The 23,657-nt window shown below is 58.0% G+C and overlaps 1 protein-coding gene across 1 annotated transcript in view; it reads left to right on the top strand.

Moving 5' to 3' along the window:
- DLGAP5 (DLG associated protein 5) overlaps window positions 1-23,436 on the top strand; it is a 49,280-nt gene extending 25,844 nt beyond the window's left edge. Inside the window, exons 13-20 of the mRNA XM_076052027.1 lie at window positions 143-269; window positions 1,696-2,026; window positions 3,598-3,658; window positions 4,118-4,274; window positions 7,880-7,950; window positions 11,467-11,548; window positions 19,196-19,271; window positions 23,148-23,436. Coding sequence (XP_075908142.1) covers window positions 143-269; window positions 1,696-2,026; window positions 3,598-3,658; window positions 4,118-4,274; window positions 7,880-7,950; window positions 11,467-11,548; window positions 19,196-19,271; window positions 23,148-23,226 — 984 coding nt within the window. The 3' untranslated portion in view covers window positions 23,227-23,436. The remainder of the gene's footprint in view (window positions 1-142; window positions 270-1,695; window positions 2,027-3,597; window positions 3,659-4,117; window positions 4,275-7,879; window positions 7,951-11,466; window positions 11,549-19,195; window positions 19,272-23,147) is intronic.
- Window positions 23,437-23,657: the final 221 nt, after the last annotated feature.

The following is a 23,657-nucleotide window of genomic DNA, read 5'->3' as shown; positions in this document are numbered from 1 at the left end:
AAGTTGCACGCCGCGTTGAAACTCGCGCGTTGGTTGTCGGTCGCGTCACTTTGCCCCCCCCCCCGTGTTGAGACTCGTCGATTCTTGACGGGGGGCGGGGGGTGATGCGGGTCGTCTCTCTCGCCGTGTTTCGTGTCGACAGAAGAAGAAGGCGGCGGCGGCGCCGCGCGCCCCGGCCACGCGCAACGACGGTGCCCGGCGCGCCGCTCGCGAGAGGCTCGCCGCGTTCAGGGCCAAGGCGGCGCTCGCACGCGGGGCCAAAGGCGTCGGTGAGACACGCGATCACACGGCGCACGCACGCACGCACAGGCAGACGCGAAGCCTTTCCGACAGTTTGGCCAAGAAGTTGCTTTTCGAGCACCGATGAAAGGCCGGCGCGGCGCGCAGGGGGCTGCGAACGCCGGCTGCACGCCGGGCTGCCGTCGTCTCGTCAGTCGCTCTTGGCCGTTGCATCGGGCGAGGTGCGGAGGCCCGCGTTTTGAGGATTTCTCGGCGGTTAACGCCAACGAAGCGTGCGCACGTCGCACCGCGAAACGCGGGGCGACACGTGGATTGCAGCCTGTTGGGGCCGAATTTAAATTGCGCACGTGCGTGCGATAGAGAAATCCGCGTCTGTTCGCTAATAAAACGCGCGTTAACAATTGAATTTGAAGCGGAAACCTTTCATCCCGGTTCCTGTCTCTCCTCCCCTTCCTTCTGTCGACTTGTCTGCACGTCTATTCACGTCTTTATCTTCCCCGCTGCGTCTCTCCCTTCATCTCGTCTCTCCTTTATCTCCCCCTTCCCCCCCCCCACCCCCGTCTCTCTTTATCTCCATGTCTGTGCTTGCCGGCGCTTTCTGGTTCCGTCTTGTGACGGGGACTCCTCTGTGTTCTGACACGAGCCGCCTAATTGGCTTCGACGTGGGTCTCCGGTTTCGCCCCAGCCCTTTAACTGTCCTGCTTATTTAGTCATTAGTCACTGCAACGTGTAATGGGCTTGGCCGAGTCTGTAATGAAATATTCAGGTCGCTGCTGCTGCGCTGCTTTTTATGCTTTATTGCCTTTTGAGAGAAAATGGTAATTTATATTTTAATGGAAATTCAATTACTTGGGAATCCGTGCAGTCCATTTCTGGATTACGGAGGTGTCAGAGTTAGATGGGAATAGAAAGCCTTCGGAGCTTTAATATAACGGGCACATTTTCCCGTGGCGTGAAGCGTGCGTGTGCGTTTTCCGTAGGCTTTGTCGCTTAAGTTAAATTTAAAATACAAATATGTTTCTCTCTGTACGGTTCACTTGGCCATTTTTAAACGCATGACAGACTTCGTGGAGAATTTTGATGGGACATTAGTGCCGAGTTTTAGTGAATCTGCGAAAGCCTTGGGGGACGCCCCCCCCCTTCCTCCGGCCGGGTGGCGGTGTGGAGGTGGGAGGTGACGAGGTCCGGTTATTGGGGCGGGCGGTGGGTCAGGGGGCGGTTGCATTTATCGGCGTCCCACCTTAAGGGGTCCCCTACCCCTTCTGGCACTTAGACCATGCATCCTTGTGGGGCTCCAGTTCTGTGTGGTCCTCCTCCTGCCTTTGGTGATCCCCTCCAAAGGGGGATCCGGCCGTCGTGGGGGCTGGTGCGAGGGGCGGTTGTTATTGACGGAGCTTCTTTGTGGTTGCTCCCCAATCGGTCCAGTGCCTTACGCGATGCACTCTCTCATCCCAGAGGAATACTGCGTGGAAGCAGGGGCCCCACTACCACCACAGCAGGGGGAGGCCCCATCACTGCAGCAGGGAGAGGCCCCACCAACACCACAGCAGGGCGAGGCCACAGCACTGCAGCAGGGAGAGGCCCCACCACAGCAGGGGGTGGCCCCACCACTGCGGAGCCCCACAACACCCAGGGGCCGCAAGAGGTCACGTGGGGGGAGCATGACCCCCTCCGTGACGGTCGCCTTTGAGGGGGATTCACCGAGGGAGGCGCGGAGACCCCTACGCAAGACCCCGCGCCCTGCTCCCGTGCCCCCCTCGCCCGACACCCCCGACAGCCCCCCCAGGTAACCCCACTCGTCCCTCACTCCTGCTGCCAACCTCACCACGCTGTCCTGCCTCCATCCCTACCACCATCCACCCGTTCTCCAGGCCCCCATCCATCATCACCATCTCGCCAATCCTACCACCACTGAACCATCATCATCACCACCACCATCAGAAGAACGTCACCACCACTTCCTGCCCCCACCACCATTACAAGCCTCATCCCCTCACCACCACCTCACCAATTCCACCACCGCCATAGTGGCGAGGTTGCAGTGGCGTGGGGCGTCCAGCAGGGAGGGCCGCTTCCTCGCAGCCGTGTGTGCACGCAGGAGGTGAGGATCTGATTGTATACAGCGTGGTGAGGATCTGACTGTATACAGCGTGGTGAGGATCTGACTGTATACAGCGTGGTGAGGATCTGACTGTATACAGCGTGGTGAGGATCTGACTGTATACAGCGTGGTGAGGATCTGATTGTATACAGCGTGGTGAGGATCTGACTGTATACAGCGTGGTGAGGATCTGACTGTATACAGCGTGGTGAGGATCTGACTGTATACAGCGTGGTGAGGATCTGACTGTATACAGCGTGGTGAGGATCTGATTGTATACAGCGTGGTGAGGATCGGACTGTATACAGCGTGGTGAGGATCTGACTGTATACAGCGTGGTGAGGATCTGACTGTATACAGCGTGGTGAGGATCTGATTGTATACAGCGTGGTGAGGATCTGACTGTATACAGCGTGGTGAGGATCTGACTGTATACAGCGTGGTGAGGATCTGACTGTATACAGCGTGGTGTGCGTCTGTGTGGTGTCTATCCGTGGTGTGTGTTTGTATGGTATGGCTACGTGTCTATGGTGTGTGGTATGTGTGTGTGGCTGTGTCTATGGTATCCATAGTGTGGGGAGCGGTAGTGTAGCGGTTAGCGCGCTGCGCTATGAACCTGGTGACCCGGGTTCGATTCCCGCTCACGGCCAACACCAGTGACGATTATCTGAACCGGTCCCGGGCCTCCCCTAGGTCGACTCAGCCTCAAATGAGTACCTGGTGCGGTGGATACAAACATTGCCACTAGGGAGACAAAGGCGGTCGGGCGTGGTGCTGGCCACCCACCCCCTCGTGTACCGTCCCGGCCTGCATAGGTGCTCGCTAACAGCACTTGCCCCCTACAGTCTGTTAAGGCTATATGGGGGATCTTTGTCTTTTTGGTATCCATAGTATGTGTGTGTGGTGCATGTGGGAGCAGTCGTGTAATGGTTAGCGAGTTGCGCTAAAGAACCGGCGACCCGAGTTTGATTCCCGCTCACGGCCAATTCCAGTGACGGTTATCTGAACCAGTCATGGGCCTCCCCTAGGTCGATTCAGCCTCGGATGAGTACCTGCTGTGGTGCGTAAACATCGCCACTGGGGAGACAAAAGTGGCTGGGCGTGGCGTTGGCCACCCACCACCTCGTGTGCCGTGCCCGCCATGGTAGGTGCTTGCTAACAGCACTCGCCCCAAAAGTCTGTTCAGGCTATACGGGGGATCTTTGTCTTTAGAATCAATGGTGTGTGTGTGGTCACGTGTGGTCACGTCATGCTAGGTGCTGTCAGGTGGAACCGAGCCCAGCAGAGTCGCTGGCCTCTGAGAGAGACGTGGATGAGGTGAGATCCGCTTGCGAGCCTTGGGCAAGAATCACGGGGTGGGGGGGGGGATCACGGGGGGGGGGGGTCACAGGGGGGGGATCACGGGGGTGGGGGGCATGAGCAGGTAACCCTTGCTTCCCTCCACCACCACCACCACACACAGGCAGCCAACGAGCAGATAGTTTGCATAAGTTTTGTGGATTAATTACCTGCAGCACAGTAAATGGGCTATGTCGAAGTCAATCTCTTAACCCTGCTCTCCGGGGATGCGAGGTTATTTAATGTAGCAGAACAACGAGGCGCGCTCATTAAAAGGCCCGGTTTGCATTGCTCATTATCGGCTGCCTTTTAAAAAAAAAGGGGGGGGGGGGCGGAGCAATTACCGCGTGCGGCAACGCGAGCGTGAGAGGAGGGGCGTCGCTGCCCCCGTGCCTCCACGCGCTAATGGAGCGTCGTTATTTTATCGGACGGCGCCAGTTGGAGCTGTCAATCAGCAAGTACCTGGTGCCGAGCCAAGCGGCGGCCGCTCGCACCCCCGAGCGGCAGCGAGTGGAGGCGCAGCAGCAAGAGGGCGAGGAGGAGGAGGATGCGGTGACCGGAGGGGAGCTCCTCGTCCCACTGTCCAGCGACCCGGGTGAGTGGCTGAGCGGCGAGCGAGCGTGCGAGTTGGTGAGTGAGCGAGGTGGGTAAGCGGATGGTTGAGTGAGTGAGTGAGCGAGTGGATGGGGCGGTTGAGCGGGTGAGCGGGTGTGCGATTGAGCAGGTGAGTGGGCGGGTGAGGGAGCGGGAGGATGAATGGGATTAGCGCGTCGAGTGAATTTGTGGGTTGAGGGAGTGAGCGAGCATAGAAAGGGGGCGGGTGAGCAGGCGATCGTGACATCCCCCCCGCTGTTGTCCGCGGGTGGAGGTGGTGGCGGCGGCGTTGTGGCCGTGCGTTTCGTCACGTCACGCTAATTAAAAGGTCGCGCTGATGGCTGCCTCTGCCGATGGGGCACGATCACCGTGAGCGCCGCCGAGACCTGTCTGTCCCCCGCCCGTTGCGCGCGCGAGCTCGTGTGCACAGTAGTTCATGCACGCGCGATCTCGTGCACACGCGTGCTCCTGCACACGCGTGTCAAGTCGCCGTGTTTGCGACCGCTCGCTGCTGCCTGCCGTGTGTTGGGTAGGTGCCCGTGCGGCTGTAGTGGGGAGCGGTAGTGCAGCGGTTAGCGAGCTGGACTACGAACCCGGTGACCTGAGTTCGATTGCCGCTCACGGCCACCAATACCGGTGACGATTATCTGAACCGGTCCTGGGCCTCCCCTAGGTCCACTCGGCCTCAAATGAGTACCTGGTGCGGTGTGTGAACGTCACCACTGTGGGAGATAAAGGGGTGTCTGTTTTGTGTCTTAATAAGTGGGGGCCTTTCCATTATCTTCACCAAAACAAATAAGCGTTGCATTAAAGGCGATACGGGGGGATCTTTGTGTCAGCGGGTAATGGTGGTTGAAGTGTTTAGCGCATTGTGCTGTGAACACAGCAACCATTCCTGGCCACGGCTATCATCGGTAACCAGTGCTATCTCAGTCAGCCCTCAGTCTCCCTGAGGCCGACTTGACTTTCAAATGAGCACCAAGTAGACTGAAAATGATAGGGGGTTTTGCTCGCCATTCCACCCCTTCGTGTCTATAAACAGTACTTGCCCTCGCAATGTCAGTGGCCGTATGGGGGATCTTTGTGCGTGACTTTTGGCTGTAGGATCGCGTGTAACTGTCTTGTTTATCACCTCGTAGGTTCGGTAGCATTGAAGTTGCAAGTTGCGCGTGTGTTCGATTCCCGCTCGGGGCCAACGCCGGTGACGATTATCTGAACTGGTCTCGGGCCTCCCCTCGGTCGGCTCGGCCTCAAATGAGTTCCTGGTGCGGTGTGTAAAAAACATCGTCGCTGGGGAGACAAAGGCGGTCGGGCGTGGTGCTGGCCACCCGCAACCCACCTCGTGTGCCGTGCCAGCCTTTATATGTGCTCGCTAACAGCACTCGCCCAAACAGTGTGTTAAGTCTTTACGGGGGGGGGGGGGGGGGGGTGTGGAGGTCTTTGTCTCAGCGTGGCTGCTCGGTGTGTGCGTGTGTGTGGACCACCGCCGTGGGCTTTACGTCCCTGGTCGCGCTGCTCATGAAACTGTTGTTGGCCCCGGTGTGAGGATTAACGGAGCACCCGTCGGTGAAACAAGTGGCGCCCGCCAGCCCTCCTCGCGAGCACATGCTGCACACACCGAGCCCACACACAAAGACAAAGATCCCCCGTGTAGCCTTAACAGACTTTTTGGGGCAAGTGCTGTTTGTCTGCCCACTAGCGATGTTTACACAGCGCACCGGGTACTAATTTGAGGCTGAGTCGACCTAGCGGAGGCCCAGGACCGGTTCAGAGAATCGTCACCGGCGTTGGCCCTGAGCAGGAATCGAACCCGGGCTGTCGGGTTCGTAGTGCGGCGCGCTGACTGCGATGCTACCACTCCCACACACACACACATCCTGCCCCTGTGCGCAAGCACCACGCTGGCACGAGGGGGCTGGTTTTAGACGACGAGGCGGCGCCCTTTCGCGACAAATCCACTTGGCGCAGCTCAGCTCCCCCGCCGCCGGGGCACTGGCGGGCCAGGCCACCCGTGTGGCGGTGATGGCGGCGCCGATGATGGTGCCGATGATGATGATGATGATCGTGGCAATGATTCATTGGGCACCGTCGGGTTTGCGTTGCTTGAGTGCGCCAGCGGCTGCGAGGACAGGTGTGCGTTTGGCGCGTGTGCATTTGTGTTTGTGCGCGTGATGCGTGGTGCACGTGTGTGTGGGTGGGTGCTCTTGTAGGCGTATGTCGCGCGTCTCTGTGTGTGTGGGCTTGTGGGGAGCGGTCGCGCAGCGGTTCGCGGGCTGCGCAATGAACCGGGCAATCCGAGTTCGATTCTCGCTCACGGCCAACGCCAGTGACGCTTGTCTGAACCGGTCCTGGGCCTCCCCTAGGTCGACTCAGCCTCAAATGAGTACCTGGTGCGATGTGCAAACATCGCCACTGGGGAGACAAAGGCAGCCTTCGTGTGCCGTGCCGGCCTTCGTAGATGCTCGTTAACACACTTGCCCAAACAGTTTGTTAAGGCTATATGGGAGATCTTTGTCTTTGTGCGGGCTGGTATGCCCAAGCGGTTTCTGTTTGGCCAGATAGTGGGCCAAATGGCCGTGACACGGGCTAACGAAGAGATGGACTGATGCGTTAAAGAAAGGATGTGGAGCTGAGTGGACTTGCCGATGGGCAGTACCAGTGGTGTGAAGATCGGCCTCTGTGGAGGAGGCTCGTGATGGACGCTACTGGGAGTAGTTGGAGGCAGTCGCACTCCAGCAACAACAGGGAGCGGAGAAGCAACGCTCACAACAGCGAGCGGAGCGCTGGGCGGATAAAATAGAACAAGCTGGGCACAGTGTGGGGCACAGGTGTGGTGCATCTTCCAGTCATTTCAACCAGTCAACCTATGGCGCACATAGGTCTGTTCCCTGACCTGCCAGCAAGCTTTCGACACTTCAGCGTGGCTTCAAGGTGTACCTAGCCTGGCACAAGTACCATGGTGACGTGACCGCCACTTAGTGGCGAACGGCGGTTGTTGTTGCGTGTGCTTGTGCGTTTATGTATTCGCGCGCGCGCGTGTGTGTGCAGGTGCATATGTGCGTGTTTGTATCTGTCCCAATGTACGTTAGTGTGTGCCTGCGCTTACGTGTGTTTGTGTGAATGCATACGAGCGTGCGTGATGACGCAGTGGTTAGCGCAGTGCAGTACGAGCCTGATTTCGTGGGTGCAGTTCCCGCTCACGGCTTACATCAGTGGCGAATATCGGAACCGGTTGTGGGCCTCCCCTACCTATCTCCGCCTGGCGTGGTGTGTAAACATCTGCACCGGGGAGACGAAGGCCAACGGTCATGGTGCAGGTCAAAACCGCACCTTCATGCGCCGTGGCACTTGCCCTCGCATTGCTGCGTGGGCTACACGGGGGATCTTTGCCTCCTGCTCCTCAGCATTCCCTCCTTGGATGCGCCTTGCCCAGCCAACTTTTATTGTCAGGCGAGGGGTGCGGGGGCTCGGAGCCCGCGCGTGCCCCCCTCCACCCGCTCCACCCCTACCCCGCACGTGTAGTAAAGTGGCGTGAGAGGCAGAGAGGGATTAGCGGGGATTAAGAGCGCGGGCCGCTGTGTTTGACGCGCGTTTCTCTCTCCCCAGGGCTCCTGTGGTGTGCGGGTGGCTCGCTGCTCACCACTCCCTTCCTCGCCTGCGACTCGCCACTCGCCACGGTACGGGGCGGCGGGGGGGGCTTCACACAACTCGCCTCGCTGGCGTACATCTTCACTCGTCACGGCAGAGGGGGGTTGGGGGTTACCTCGCCGCTAAAAACAGTACCTTGCCAGGGTACCTCACCGCGGTGCCTCGCCACTCACCACGACGTGGTGGGGGGGGTGTGGGGTTCCTCGCTTCTCAGCATGGCGCTGGGGTGCCGAACCACTTGGCATTTCACAGGGTGGGCGGGGGCACCTCACCACACCGCTCATCACGGTGTGGGGTGACTCACCATGGTACGGGGTTTGGTGGGGGGGGCAGCGGTGATTCACTACTCCCAGTGGTACGGGAGACGGGGGTTGGAGGATGGCAAGCGACGGTGTGCGGGTGTGCGTGCAGGAGGAGGGCTTCGCCAACACTGCCGTGAAATGCGTAGGAACCGAGAGGAGGGGCAGGGGAGAGGGTGTGCTGAGAGGGAGGGGGGGGGCCCGTTTGAGGTCCAATGCCCATTAGGCGACTGTCTGCTCAAATATATGAACCTGCCTGTGTTATCGCGAGCCTTTAATGCCTTTAAAATGATCCCCGAGCATGAAACCCCTATTATCCCGTCGTGCATTATCGCCCGGCCTTCATTGATTTGAGTAACGCACTTAATCTCTGCGTGTGGGAAATGCCCGGAGGGAGCAAAGAGGGGAGAAATGGCTTTTATTAATCTAATTAATCCATGGTAATTGATGTATTTTCTGTTTCACCGAATCGCACCCCCTCCCCCCGAAGATGCGCGAGGTCGCCTCCCTTGTTCGCTCGCCGCACGAGGTGCGCGAGTCGCTGGGCGGGCAGGCATGAGGATGATGGGATGGTGGGGTGGTAGAGAGGCGGGGATGGTGGGCTGTTGGGATGATGGAGTGGGAGACGGGCGGGGATGGTGGGGTGTTGGGATGATGGGATGGGAGACAGGCGGGGATGGTGGGGTATTGGGATGATGGGATGGGAGACTGTTGGGATGATGGGCAGGCGGGGATGGTGGGATGGGAGACAGGTGGGGATGGTGGGCTGTTGGGATGGTGGGATGGGAGACAGTCGGAAATAGTGGGCTGTTGGGATGGTGGGCAGGCGGGGATGGGCAGCTTTCGGGATGGTGGGCAGGAGGGGGGGGTGGTGGGTGGGGGGGAATGGTGGGCTGTTCAGGATGGTGGGTAGGTGGGGCTAGTGAGGAGGTGGTGGAAATTGCTCCCACCCATGGCTCTGGGCAGCAGCAGTAGCAGCAGCTGCTGCCCGTTGGCACATGGGCAGCAGAAGCAGCAGCTCATGTCCCGTTGCTCTCCTGCTCGTGTTTTCGCGCGAGTCGCCCTAATTGCTTCCTCCAGCTTGACGTCCGCTCGCGCCTTGTGGTGTGACTTTTTTTTCGTGCCGATTGCACGAATCCACCAGACTGTCTGACTCCTTTCATCTCGATGATCTGTTCCTCTGCCGCTGTCAGCGTAACCACATCCGCGGGGATGCGCCGTGTGCCCATGCGCACGTCTTGCTCGTTAGCGTGCGTTCGTTTGTGTGAGCGACGGGGAGGTGTGTGCGGTGGGTACCTAAGCGTGTAGATGTATTGGAGAGAGGGTGTGTGTGTTCATGTGTGCTGTGTTCATGTGTGTGCGCAATGTGGGTGCGTTTGTATTTGTGTGTCCACAATTGACGATTATCTGAACCGGTGCTGGGCGTCCCCTAAGTCCAAAAGCAGCCTTAAATGAGTACCTGGTGCGATGTGTGAACATTGCCACTGGGGAGACAAAGGTGGCCAGCCGTAGCGCTGATCACCCACCCGCTCGTGTGCTGTGCCGGCCTACATAGGTGCTCGCCAACAGCACTGGCCACAACAGGCTATACGGGGGATCTTTGTCTTTGGTTGCAAGTGCAGATGTTTGGTGCTTGAGGGTGCGTGGGTGTATGTGCACATGTCCTTGAGTGGGGCACGCATATCCGAATGTAAGATGTGCATGAATACACGTTGTGTGCCGATGTGCGTTGTGTTCCACGTGTAATGTGAAATGTATTTGTCGTGCTCTGATGTCAAGTTTTTACGTTGTTTAACTGGGCGAGCGCTCGAGAGGCCAGGCGAGGTCTCATTTACAAGCGTGACATGCCAGTGACATGCCAAGTGAAATGTGTGTGTGCAAGAGAAAGTATGTATGTGGTGTGCATGCGTGTGCGGTGTGTGCATGCGTGTGCGGTGTGTGTATGGTCTCTATGTGTTGGGGAGCGGTAGTGCAGCGGTCGGCGCGCTCCGCTACGAATTCGGCGACCCGAGTTGGATATCCCCGCTCATGGCCAACACCAGTGACGATTATCTGAACCGGTCCTGGGCCTCCCCTAGATCGGCTCGACCTCAAATGAGTACCTGGTGCGGTGTGTCAACATCGGCGCTGCTGAGACAAGAAGGCGACTTGACCACTGGGTGGTGGTGGCCACACCAAACCCATCGTGGCGCCGTGCCGTGCCTGGCCTTAATCTCGCTCACAGTACCGGCCTCAAGAGTTTGCATGATGGGGCGGTGGGGGGGTGATTTTTGTCTTGGTATGCCGTGTGTAATGTCTGTGTGTATCGTAATGCACGTGTCTATGGTGTGGTTATTGTGTGTGCAGTTTGTGTAATGTGCTCCGCGCAGTTTTGTGGGGTGTGTATGTAATGTGTGTGATGAGAGTGAGTGTGTGTGCTATGTGTGCGGGGAGCGGTAGTGGAGCGGTCAGCGCGCTGCGCTACGAACCCGGAGACCAGAGTTCGATTCCTGCTCACGGCCAACACCAGTGACGAATATTTGAACCTGTCCTGGGTGTCCCCGAGGTCGACTCAACCTCGAGATGAGTACCTGGTGTGGTGTGTAAGCATCACTGGGAAGACTAAGGTGGTCGGACGTGATGCTGGCCACCCACCCCCATGTTTACCGTGCCGGCCTTCATAGGTGCTCGTGTAACAGCACTTGACCCAAAATCCTGTTAAGGCTATACGGGGGATCTTCATCTTTGTGTAATGTGTGTGTACTGTGTATGGAAAGTGTGTGTGTGTGTGTGCGCTGTGTGGTTTGTGCCTCGTGTGATGTGTGGCGCATGCCTGGCCGGGTTTGTGAAGCGATTGACGCGCGTGATACATGCGTGGGAGGATTCCCGGCATATGCGTGACGTGTGCGTCACACACACACGTGTATGATGTTTGAAACGCACGCCTTTCTGTGTGTGTGTGTGTGCGCACGAGTGCTGTTCAAACGTTGGCGGAGGAGCGTCGAAAACGCAGCAAGTTAGCACAGCGGGGAAGCACAGGTGGTGCATCTGCCAGTTATCTTACCAGTCGGCCCGGACACATTGCTTGGTCCTCCCCGTGACCTCTTTGCCAGCGAGTATTCGACACCCCTGACGTGGACCTCAACAGCGCGCAGTGGCGACGTCGGTGGCTGTTGTTGTGGTCGTCGTGGCGCGTGTACCTTGTGTTGGTCCCGGTGTCTCCGTGTGCGGGTTGCACACCAACCCCCGCCGCGTGTGTTTGAGCAGGCCTCACCAGGGCACCTGTTGACGCCCCAGGTCACGGAGGAGCGGGCAACCTCCGACAACCTCATCGTCTTCACCCCCACAGGTGTGCACCACTCCCGGCTTACACGCACACCACCCCCACCCCCCCCCCCCCCCTTGTGCCTAAACGTTCATTGATTTCACCTGAGCCGATTGGGCCGGATTGATTGCGGATGGTCAGTGGGGGGGGAGGGGGGGGGGTTACATGGGCTGGCGTGGAGAAGGAGGGCGGGGGGGGGTGTCCAGAGGGCCTCTGTTCCTTCCCCCCCCCCCCCCCCTTTTTGCCATGAGCACCGCTCTGCTGCGTTGTGATTGGACGTGGTCTCCGGGCCCCGTGTCAACTTACGCTGTAATTGGCAATCGCCGTCGGCCCGGTAACAGATTTGGCCGCGCCGCAGGGTGGAGGTTGGATGTCGGTGGGGTGGGGGCTTGGCGTGGGAGGGGGTGGGGGGGGGGGATAGGGCTCTGGCTCCGGGGCGGGTGCGTTAAAGCATCGCTTTAGCGGCCATCGCTCACACTCCTCTGGGTAATTAGAGTTTGTGTCACGTCGCTACCCCCCCCCCCCCCCAAGGTAAACGCGCATCCATCCAGTAGTGCGTGCCTAACAAGCCGCTCTGGACTGGAGTGATGCATTGTGCACACGCAGCTGCGCCATTGTGCAATAGAGAGGTGGGGGGGGGCTGTTGTGGAGAGGTGGGGGGGGGGGAGGTTGAAGGGGGTGGGGTGGGTGTTGGGGAGGTTCCCAGAATGGGGCGGGTGGGTGTGGGGTGTTGATCGATGTCGTCACAAAGCCGCCGCAGCGGAGGCACGTGCGTTGTGCCGTCACCGCGTGGCTCCGCTGTCCAGTTGGCCGCCTCGCGCCCAAGGGAGAGGCGGTAATTGACGCCGTGAGAGTTAATTCCGCGTAATTGCGGCGAGGGGGGAGGTACGCCGCCGCTGCCGCCGTGCGCCCGCCCGCCCGCCCGCCCGCCCGCGTGAGAGAGCGAGAGAATGGGATGGCGACGACGTGCGAGCGAGCGATTTGAGAGCGAGCCGAGGCGTGATTGTGCGCGTGTCACCGAGTGTGATTGAGGCACTGTGTGTGCGTGCGTGCGTGCGAGCGACTTACAATGTGAGAGAAAGTCGGTGTGGGTGAGAGAGAGAGAGAGGGGAGGGTCCAAGCGAACGCGCGTGCATGCGCATGCCTAAGCCTGTGTGAAAGAGATTTCTGCGTTTGCTCTTGCGCGTGCGTGTGTGTGTAGGCACGTGCATGTGTCTGTGTGTGTGTGTGTGCGCGCGTATGCTTGGTGTCCCGAGTGTACAAGGTCGTTTGCGTGCAAAGGATTATATGCGTCTGCGCGCGCCTTCATAACATTAATTAAAAAAAAAATTATGGGGCTGCACTAGCAGTGCTGCACAGGCAGAAAGAAAAAAACCAACCACCACGTTCGCCACGACCACAGATTTATAACGGAGCGAAATGCAGCATGTCGTGAGGGTGACGTTTCAGGCGATGGTCCTTGTGTGTGTGCGCGCGTGTCTGAGGGCGGGGGAGCAGTGGTGGAGCAGTGGTGGAGCAGTTGACGCGCAGCTCACGGCCAACACCGGTGGCGATGATCTGAACCAGTTTTGGAGTCTCCCCTAGGTCGGCTCAGCCTCAAAATGAGTACCTAGTGTGGTGTGTAAACATCGCCACTGGGGGAGACAAAGGCGGTCGGGCGTGGTGTTGGCCACCCACCCCCTCGTGTGCCGTGCCGGCCTTCATAGGTGCTACTCGCTTAACAGCGCTTGCCCCAACAGTCTGTTAAGGCGGGGGAGCGACGCTAACAACAACAAGCCGAGCGGCGGGCAGCTGTAACGCAGCGAGTTGGCAAAGTGGGGAAGCACAGGTGGTGCATCTGCCAGTCATCTCAGTCGGTCAACCCATGGCGCCTGGGTCTGTCCCCGTCATCTCCTGCCAGCGGCGAGCCTTCGATACTTCAGGTGGCCTCAGAGTGTACCCAACTTGGTGGCGAAGTGGCGGTTGTTTTTGTTGAGCTGTGTAAGTGTGCCTGTGAGGTCGTGTGTCTTGGTGCGTATGAGTGTTTGAAAGAGTATCCTTGTGTGTGTGAGAATGTGGTACGTGTGTGTGAGAATGTGTTTGTGTGACAGAATGTGGTGCGTGTGTGTGAGAGAATGTGGTGCGTGTGTGAGGTCATGTGTAAGCCTTATGGGTTGTATTTAAGCATGTGTGTGTAAAAGCAAGGTGGAGGGTGAGTGTGTGTGTGCACAATCGTGAGTGTCTGAGGTCGTGTGTGTGTGTGTGTACGTGGGGAACGGTAGTGTGGTGGTTAGCCCGCTGCGCTATGAACCCGGCGACCCGAGTTCGATTCCCGTTCACGGCCAACACCAGTGACGATTATCTGAACCGGTTCTGGGCCTCCCCTAGGTCGACATAGCCTCAAATGAGTACCTGGTGCGGTGTGTTAACATCGCCAATGAGGAGACAAAGGCGGCCGGGCGTGGTGCTGGCCCCCCAACCCCTCGTGTGCCATTCCAGCCTTCATTGGTGCTCGCTTCCAGCACTTGCCCCGACAGTCTGTTAAGGCTTTACGGGGGATCTTTGTCTTGTGTGTGTGTGTGTGTGAAGTCGCGTGTGCCTGCGGGAGGCTGCTGCTTATAAGCCAGCGTGGTCGTGTTTGAGCATGTGTGTGTGTGTGTATGAGAGGGGTCGACTTTGAGTGTATGTGCCTGCGTGCGAGATCGTGTATGTGCACGTGCATGAGGTTGTATGTCTGTGAGGGCCGCATGCAATCCATTGCGTGGTCGCGCGTGTGCACTCGTGTGTGTGTGTGAGGTCGCGCGTGCGAGGACCCCATGTAATTCATTGCGCCGCCGTGTACAAGAGAGAGGTTGTGGCCAAGTGGTATCCTTGCACGTGTGAGGTCACGCGTGTGTGAGGTCGAGCGCAAGCGAGTGGGGGGGGGGGGGGGGGGGAAGGCACGCGTGTCGCTGCACACTCCATTAGGGGGCCCGGAGCTGAGAGTGTTTCCTCCTCCTCGATTGATACGAGATGCCCCTTCACAGGCGCCGTCGTGGGGGGGGGGGGGGGGGGCAGCACCGAAATAGAGGGGGGGAATCAGGAGAGCGGCGGCTGCCCAAGAGGGTAATTGGAAGACTCGGTTCCCATGCGGACAGGACGAGAGAGAGAGAGAGACATGCGAGAGAGACTGGGGGCCCTTGCAGATAACTGAACTGGGGGGGGGGGTGGGGAGTATGGGTGGAGGACGAGGGATGAAGTGGAGATTTGGAGGGAGTGCACATCTACAGCACATGCCTTCAGAATAGGAATGTTTATACTGCAGGAATCCGGTGAGCTATGAAGCTCTTTTTGCACACACGTCCAGGAGATGAATGAAATGTGCGCTTTGAAGGTGCGCCCGCGCACGCACGCCCACCCCACAGCGTGCACGAGTGCGCCCGTCTCGCCGCTCCCTGGACGACAACATTTAGAAACGTGCGCTCGGATTGTTTTGCTGCTGTAAAATTTGCACATGATGAGCCACTTCGTTGAGCTATCAATTGTGGCCAGGTTGGTTTCTGAAAAATTAGCTAATAGCTCGGAGGTCTTTACTTGGTCACATGAAAAAAAACATTATGTTTTTGTTAAGCGATTTGTTTTCCTTTCCTATGCTTTGCACTCCTATCGTGTTTTTGTACGTTCTGACCCACCCCAACTGGACATCTGTGAAAAAGAGCTTTGCAGCTCGTCGGATTTCTCCAGTACAAATAAATATTTTTATTCCGACATTGTCCCCAATGTGGTCACGACGGCGCTCTCGCCGTTGTGGAACAAAGCGTCCATTAGCGGTGGGGAAACGGCCCACGGAAGCGGATATCAAACGGCTACCTTCAAGTGACTGTAGTTTCACAGAGCGCGGGGGCGGAAGCCGGGGGGGGAGGTGGGAGGGGGCGCATCACTTTCCGCCAACCCGCGCCCGCGTGAATGTGGAACCGATTAAAATATTGAATCCTCGGGGGCCTGGAATTCTTTTTTCGCCAAATCAAGTGCGGCTCCGAGTTTAATGCGATGGGGTTTTTTTTTTATTTTTCTTCTGTGGGTGCAGTCATTGGCGATCGGATTTCAGACGATGAACTCACTACACTCAACTATCTGATGTTTTGGGGCTGCTGCGGTGGCTAGGAGATGTTAACTGCCTCACCTGGTATACAGGAGGTCGTGGGTTCGATGGCGACCCTGACGCCTGCTGCTGTATATTTAGAGTTTGCGTGCTCTCCCCGTGGATTTTTTTTCCCAGGGTCCTCCGTTTTTCCCCTCCACATTTAGAACCGGTGTGCGTTTACAGTATTTGGCTGCTCGAAATTTCCACGTGACAAATCCACTTCGTTGAGCTGTCATTTGTGGCCAGGTCGCTTCTGAAAAAGAGCCACATAGCTCGGTGGGCATTACCTGGTAAAATAAAAAAAATATTGAGTATAGTTTTCAATCGTGCTCGGCGAGCCAATGACCTCAGACCTCTGAGCCACTAGGCACCATCTCTCTTCGCCCGTTCCGTTCTCCCCCCCCCCCACGTTCCCCCCCTTCCCCCTCGTCCGACGAGACACGGGCAACCCTCTTACCATTGCAATCCGACGTACTAAGTTTCCATGTTTAGAGGAAGGAAAGTGCTTTGCATTGCCCCCCCCCCCACTCTGCTGTGCTCGACGGATGCTTGTGGATGGCGATGGTGCCATTTTGAGTGGAGGTTTGATGCCTGGGGTGAATGTCGAGAGTGCTGCTCACTTTTGTATTTTGGCCTGGGGACCGTGCCCCCCCCCACCCCCGCTGAGCCGAGAGAGAGCGGAGTGCGGTGGTGGAATCGAGGGAGATCGCCGTGCGTGTTGTGATTCGACGATGTGTGGTGCCGTGTGCAGCGTGTTATGTGTGTGTTGAATGGTTTTTGTGTATGTATGTTGAACTTGTTTCGCACCGTTCGTAGCCAAGCGCCCTAATTGTGTATGTGTGTCCCGTGCGTTGTGTTGTGGGGAGCGCAAGTCTATCCGTTGGCGCGCTGCGCTACGATCCCGGCGACCCGAGTTCGATTCCCGCTCACGGCCAACACCAAGTGACGATTATCTGAACTGGTCCTGGGCCTCGCCTAGGTCGACTAAGCCTCAAATGAGTACCTGATGCGGTGTGTAAACATCGCCGCTGGGGAGACAAAGGCGGCCGGGCGTGGTGTTGGCCACCCACCCCCCTCGCGCGCCGTGCCGGCCTTAATAGGTGCTCGCGAACAGCACTTGCCCCAACAGTCTGTTGAGGCTATACAGGGGGTGTCTTCAACCTTTGTTCCTACAACGAGTGTTGCCATTCAGTGTGGTACTACGCAGGTGCTGCATGGAAACGGTGGGGCATGTTTACTTTATAGAGAGAGGCAGGCAGTCGTAGGAAGAGGGACAAGTGGAGGTCTGGAGCCTGGAATTGAACCAAGCAAAGGGGGCTGTGAGTTTGCTGGCGAGGGACTTCCGGGGGAAGAGAAATTCAGACCACAGAGGTCAGCAAAAGAAAATGGGCGACCTCCCACTGTGAGGATGTTGACTGTGCGGGGCTTTCAATGCAAGTCCTTGGTTGCTGGAGCGGAGAATGCATGTGGAGGTGAGTAGAGTGAGATGGGAGGGGAGAGGTAGGAGAGTGTGTGAATGGGAGTGGAGTGAAATGAGAGGTAGGAGAGTGTGTGAATGGGGAGTAGTGAGATGAGAGGGGAGAGGTAGGAGAGTGTGAATGGGGAGTAGAGTGAGATAAGAAGGGAGAGGTAGGAGAGAGTGGTGAGATGAGAGAGGTAGGAGAGTGTGTGAATGGGGAGTAGAGTGAGAGGGGAGAGGTAGGAGAGTGTGTGAATGGGGAGTAGTGAGATGAGAGGGGAGAGGTAGGAGAGTGTGAATGGGGAGTAGTGAGATGAGAGGGGAGAGTGTGAATGGGGAGTAGTGAGATGAGAGGGGAGAGGTAGGAGAGTGTGTGAATGGGGATTGGAGTGAGATGAGAGGGGTAGGAGAGTGTGTGAATGGGGAGTGGAGTGAAAGGGGAGAGGTAGGAGAGTGTGAATGGGGAGTAGTGAGATGAGAGGGGAGAGGTAGGAGAGTGTGTGAATGGGGAGTAGTGAGATGAGAGGGGAGAGGTAGGAGAGTGCGTGAATGGGAGTGGAGTGAAATGAGAGGTAGGAGAGTGTGTGAATGGGGAGTAGTGAGATGAGAGGGGAGAGGTAGGAGAGTGTGTGAATGGGGAGTAGTGAGATGAGAGGGGAGAGGTAGGAGAGTGTGTGAATGGGGATTGGAGTGAGATGAGAGGGGAGAGGTAGGAGAGTGTGTGAATGGGGAGTAGTGAGATGAGAGGGGAGAGGTAGGAGAGTGTGTGAATGGGGATTGGAGTGAGATGAGAGGGGTAGCAGAGTGTGTGAATGGGGAGTAGAGTGATGGGAGTTAGGAGAGTGCGATAATGGGGAGTAGCATGAGTTAAAAAGGGAAAAGGTAGCGTGATCTTGTCCACACATTTGCGGAACAGTACAGGTGTAACACCTAGCACAGGTGTAACACCTGTGCTAGGTGTTACACCTGTGCTAGGTGTTACACCTGTGCTAGGTGCGTGCGTGTTAAAGCCGCGATGTGGTGCTCCGCATGGCACGTTGTGTGTCCCCGCTCCCCCACACACTCGCCCGCCCCCGCCAGTCCCCCCAGCACGCCCCCGGGACCCCATCTTGCTCCACTGCCCCCCTCCCCCATGTGCTCCGTGTGCTGGACGAGCTGTCGGCGCCACCTGAAAAATAATGGCAATTACGGGAGTTTTATTTGGGCACGTATTTTAACTGTGGGGGGGGGGCCTCTGGAGGCGACGGGGCCCCCCCCCCCCGTGCCGTCCGGGCCAATGGCGGAATGCGGCCGCCGCTCCGATTTATTAGGCCCGGGTGAAGCGACGGGAGCTGCCGCTGCTGCCGATGCTGCCGATGCGCTTTGTCGATTTGGGTTGTGAGGGATTTTAATTTGGCCGCGCAACCCTCCCCACGTGTGTTGTTGTGAGCCGAGCTGAAGCCGTGTTGTACCGGACTCGGGGAGGCGAGGGACCACACCGCTGGCTGGCTCGCGTGCGTGCGTGTGTGTGTGTGTGTGCCTGCGTGTGCGTGTGTGTGCCTGCGTGTGTGTGTGTGTGCCTGCGTGTGAGTGTGCGTGTGTGTGTGTGTGTGCCTGCGTGTGTGTGTGTGTGTGCCTGCGTGTGTGTGTGTGTGTGTGCCTGCGTGTGTGTGTGGGTGCCTGCGTGTGTGTGTGTGTGTGCCTGCGTGTGTGTGTGTGTGCCTGCGTGTGTGTGTGTGTGCCTGCGTGTGTGTGTGTGTGTGCCTGCGTGTGTGTGTGTGTGCCTGCGTGTGCGTGTGTGCCTGCGTGTGTGTGTGTGTGTCGCGTGTGCGTGTTTGTGCCTGCGCGCGCGTGTGTGTGCCTGCGTGTGCGTGCGCTCCTGTGGGTGGATTTGTGTTTGTGTGTGCATGCGTGTGGGTTCGTGCGTGTTCCCGCTTGTGTGCGCACATGCGCGTGTTGCTGTGTTTGTGCGTGTGTGCCTGCCTGTGTGTGCCTGTGTAATCTCGTGTCTGCTTGTACGTGTACCTGTGAGCGCGCATGCTTGCCTGCATGTGCACGTGCCTGTTTGCACACGCGTGCCTGTGTGTGTTTACATGTGTACGCGCGTACCTGTGCCCGTGCGCGCGTGCAGATGATGAGCTGCCCTGTAACGAGACCCAGGGCTCCGTGATGAAACGACTTTCCATCACCCCAGCCAAGAAGATGAGGCACGTGCACACACACACACACACGCATGCGCGCGTACGTGTGTTGCGTTAGTGCGTGTGAGTGTGCACACGAGGGGGATGTGTTCAGGGAGTGAGAGGGTGTGCAGGGGCGGGTGTTCAGGGTGTGCGAGTGTGTGTGTGTGTGGTAAAAGCAATGTACGGCGCGAAAGGAGTTTTAACATACATCAACACAACGGCGTGGGGGAGCATGTGTACAGGGGGTTGTGTGTCGGCTACCACAGTCTTGTGTGTGCGTGTGCGACGTAGGTATGTACAAGATGCGTGATTCAGGTTTGTGTGTGGATGGTGCCAGTGTGCATTGTAGGGTGTTTGTGCACGGTGTGTGTGTGTGTGTGCATGCAGATACGGTTTGTGTGTGTGCAAGGTGCGTGTAGGTACGTTGTGTGTGTGGGCGCGTGTCACACGCTTGTAGTGCAGATTTTGTACAGGGTGCGAGTGTGCACGGTGTGCGTATACATTGCATGTGTACAGAGTATCAGGCTGTGCACGCGTGCAGGCTGTGTGCGTGTGCAGGGTCACGTGTGCAGTGTGTGCGTGTGCAGGGTCACGTGTGCAGTGCGTGCGTGTGCAGGGTCACGTGTGCAGTGCGTGCGTGTGCGGGGTCACGTGTGCAGTGCGTGCGTGTGCAGGGTCACGTGTGCAGTGCGTGCGTGTGCAGGGTCACGTGTGCAGGGTCACGTGTGCAGTGTGTGCGTGTGCAGGGTCACGTGTGCAGTGCGTGCGTGCACGGGGGGCCCACGTGCGGGAATGCTGATGCCATTGATTGCCAGAGTGGGCGCGCTGGCATAATTGAATGCGTTCTATCATGTCTGTCAGGCCCCCTTTAGTAAATTGAGCCGTCGAGCTAACAAGCTCAATCTCTATTGCCGGCTTCATAGCTCACACGGCGGCTCCCTCCATCCCCCCCGCGAGACGGAGCGCCGACGGCCTCCCTCCCACGGCCACGCAGAGCGGTCAGGTTAACCCCACGTCTCATTCGCGTGGCAGGGTAACCTCTCGTCGTTAGCGTGGCAGGGTAACCAGCGTGTCTCTCGTGTGGCAGGGTAACCAGCGTCTCCCTCGTGTGGCAGGGTAACCTCTCGTCGTTAGCGTGGCAGGGTAACCATTGTCTCCCTCGCGTGGCAGGGTAACCAGCGTCTCCCTCGTGTGGCAGGGTAACCATTGTCTCCCAAGTGTGGCAGGGTAACCATTGTGTCCCTCGTGTGGCAGGGTAACCAGCGTGTCTCCCTCGTGTGGCAGGGTAACCATTGTCTCGCTCGTGTGGCAGGGTAACCATTGTCTCCCTCGTGTGGCAGGGTAACCAGCGTCTCCCTCGTGTGGCAGGGTAACCATTGTCTCGCTCGTGTGGTAGGGTAACCATTGTCTCCCTCGCGTGGCAGGGTAACCAGCGTCTCCCTCGTGTGGCAGGCTAACCATTGTCTCCCTAGCGTGGCAGGGTAACCATTGTCTCCCTCGTGTGGCAGGGTAACCAGCGTCTCCCTCGTGTGGCAGGGTAACCATTGTCTCGCTCGTGTGGCAGGGTAACCATTGTCTCCCTCGTGTGGCAGGGTAACCATTGTCTCCCTCGTGTGGCAGGGTAACCATTGTCTCCCTCGTGTGGCAGGGTAACCATTGTCTCTCTCGTGTGGCAGGGTAACCATTGTCTCCCTAGCGTGGCAGGGTAACCATTGTCTCCCTCGTGTGGCAGGGTAACCATTGTCTCCCTCGCGTGGCAGGGTAACCAGCGTCTCCCTCGCGTGGCAGGGTAACCATTGTCTCCCTTGTGTGGCAGGGTAACCAGCGTGTCTCTCGCTTGGCAGGGTAACCATTGTCTCCCTCGTGTGGCAGGGTAACCATTGTCTCCCTCGCGTGGCAGGGTAACCATTGTCTCCCTTGTGTGGCAGGGTAACCAGCGTGTCTCTCGCTTGGCAGGGTAACCATTGTCTCCCTCGTGTGGCAGGGTAACCATTGTCTCCCTCGTGTGGCAGGGTAACCATTGTCTCCCTCGCGTGGCAGGGTAACCATTGTCTCCCTCGTGTGGCAGGGTAACCATTGTCTCCCTCGCGTGGCAGGGTAACCAGCGTCTCCCTCGTGTGGCAGGGTAACCATTGTCTCCCTCGCGTGGCAGGGTAACCATTGTCTCCCTCGCGTGGCAGGGTAACCAGCGTCTCCCTCGTGTGGCAGGGTAACCATTGTCTCCCTCGCGTGGCAGGGTAACCAGCGTCTCCCTCGTGTGGCAGGGTAACCATTGTCTCCCTCGTGTGGCAGGGTAACCAGCGTCTCCCTCGTGTGGCAGGGTAACCATTGTCTCCCTTGTGTGGCAGGGTAACCAGCGTGTCTCTCGCTTGGCAGGGTAACCATTGTCTCCCTCGTGTGGCAGGGTAACCATTGTCTCCCTCGTGTGGCAGGGTAACCATTGCCTCCCTCGTGTGGCAGGGTAACCATTGTCTCCCTCGTGTGGCAGGGTAACCAGCGTGTCCCTCGTGGTGTGGTGTGTGTACCGTGTGATGTGGTGTGTATGTGGGGGCGGGAATGTATATTATTTGGTGTGTGTGTGTATTATGCGGTGTACTGTGTGTGTGGAGGGCGAGGTTGGGTGTGTGGTGTTACTGTGTGGAGGGTAGACTGTGTGTGTGTGTGTATTATGTGGTGTACTGTGTGGTGTGTGAGGTTGGGTGTGTGGTGTGTGGAGGGTAGACTGTTGTGTGAGGTGTGTGTGGAGTCGGGTGGTGTGTGAGGTTGGGTGTGTGGTGTGTGGAGGGTAGACTGTTGTGTGAGGTGTGTGTGGAGTCGGGTGGAGTGTGAGGAGGGGGTCATGTGTACTCGTCTGTGTTGGTATTGCGCCATTACATGGCAGCGTGTGTATATATCATCTTTGCGGTGTTGTGTACGGTACGTGTGCTCCATCAGAGTATTGCAGAGGGAGCGGTAGTGTAGCGGTTAGCGCGCTGCACTACGAACCCGGCTACCCGGCTTCGATTCCTGCTCACGGCCAGCACCAGTGACGATTATCTGAACTGGTCCTCGGCCTCCCCTAGGTCGACTCAGCCTCAAATGAGTACCTGGTGTGGTGTGTAAACATAGCCACTGGGGAGACAAAGGCGGCCGGGTGTGGTCCTGGTCAAGCCAACTCCCTCGTGTGCCATTAACACCGCTTGCCCCGACGATCTGTGAAAGACTCTACGGGGCATCTTTATCATTGCTGCGGTATATGTTGTGTGTTGTGGTATATGGTGTGTGGTGTGTGGAGTGTTTTGGTATATGTTATGTATTTCTTTGGGTCTTTCGGTAAAGTCACGGAGATAGGTTCAAAGAGAATAACAAACTGCGACGTTTCGATCGCAACATAAGCGGTCGTCATTAGGTGGTTATGTGTTGTGGAATGCGCTGTGTTGTGCTGTGTGTTGTGGTATGTGTAGTGTGTTGTGGTATATGTCGTGTGTGGAGTACATGTGGTTTTATATGTAGCGGTGTACGTAGTGTGTAGCGGTGTACGTAGTGTGTAGCGGTGTACGTAGTGTGTAGCGGTATACGTAGTGTGTAACGGTGTACGTAGTGTGTAGCGGTGTACGTGGTGTGTAGCGGTGTACGTGGTGTGTAGCGGTGTACGTGGTGTGTAGCGGTGTACGTGGTGTGTAGCGGTGTACGTGGTGTGTAGCGGTGTACGTGGTGTGTAGCGGTGTACGTGGTGTGTAGCGGTGTACGTAGTGTGTAGCGGTGTACGTAGTGTGTAGCGGTGTACGTAGTGTGTAGCGGTGTACGTAGTGTGTAGCGGTGTACGTAGTGTGTAGCGGTGTACGTAGTGTGTAGCGGTGTACGTAGTATGCTGTGGTAAATGTTGCGTGTTGTGAACTTTGCGCATCACTGACCCCGCAGAGTCGCGCCGGGAGTCGAGGTCCTCCTCTCGCCCATGCGGCGCTCCTTGCGCCTCGAGGGACGCGGCACCCCCTGCTGACCCCCCCCCCCCCGACCCAGCCGGGACCCCTGCGACCCCCCAACTCCGAGACCCCCCTGTGGAGAGACAGACAGAGAGCCCGCCATTCCTGCCGCGGGACGAAGTGAAGAGCAAGAAGATTTAGCGCCCCCCCCCCCCGCCGCCGCCTATCACGCCCCCCAGAATGACCCCCATTTTATTATTGTGTTCAAATAAAGTGTTGGTTTACAATGAAGCCTCCATTGTGCTGAGTGAGCGGCCCCTCCCCTCGCCTCGCCCCCCCTACCCTCGCCCCCCCTCGCCTCGTCCCCCCCATCCCCTCCCCTTGCCCCCCCATTCCCCTCCATCCCCTCGCCCCCCCCCCATTCCCTCGCCCCCCCCCCATCCACTTCCCATCGCCCCGCCCATCCCCTCCCCTCGCCCCGCCCATATTCTCCCCTCGGCCGTCCCCC

Source organism: Petromyzon marinus, chromosome 3 (genome assembly GCF_048934315.1).
Source record: "Petromyzon marinus isolate PM22_M1 ecotype Great Lakes invasive population chromosome 3, UKy_Petmar_22M1.pri1.0, whole genome shotgun sequence".
In the NCBI taxonomy this organism is placed as follows: domain Eukaryota; kingdom Metazoa; phylum Chordata; class Hyperoartia; order Petromyzontiformes; family Petromyzontidae; genus Petromyzon; species Petromyzon marinus.
This window is presented reverse-complemented; position numbering and strand designations above follow the sequence as displayed.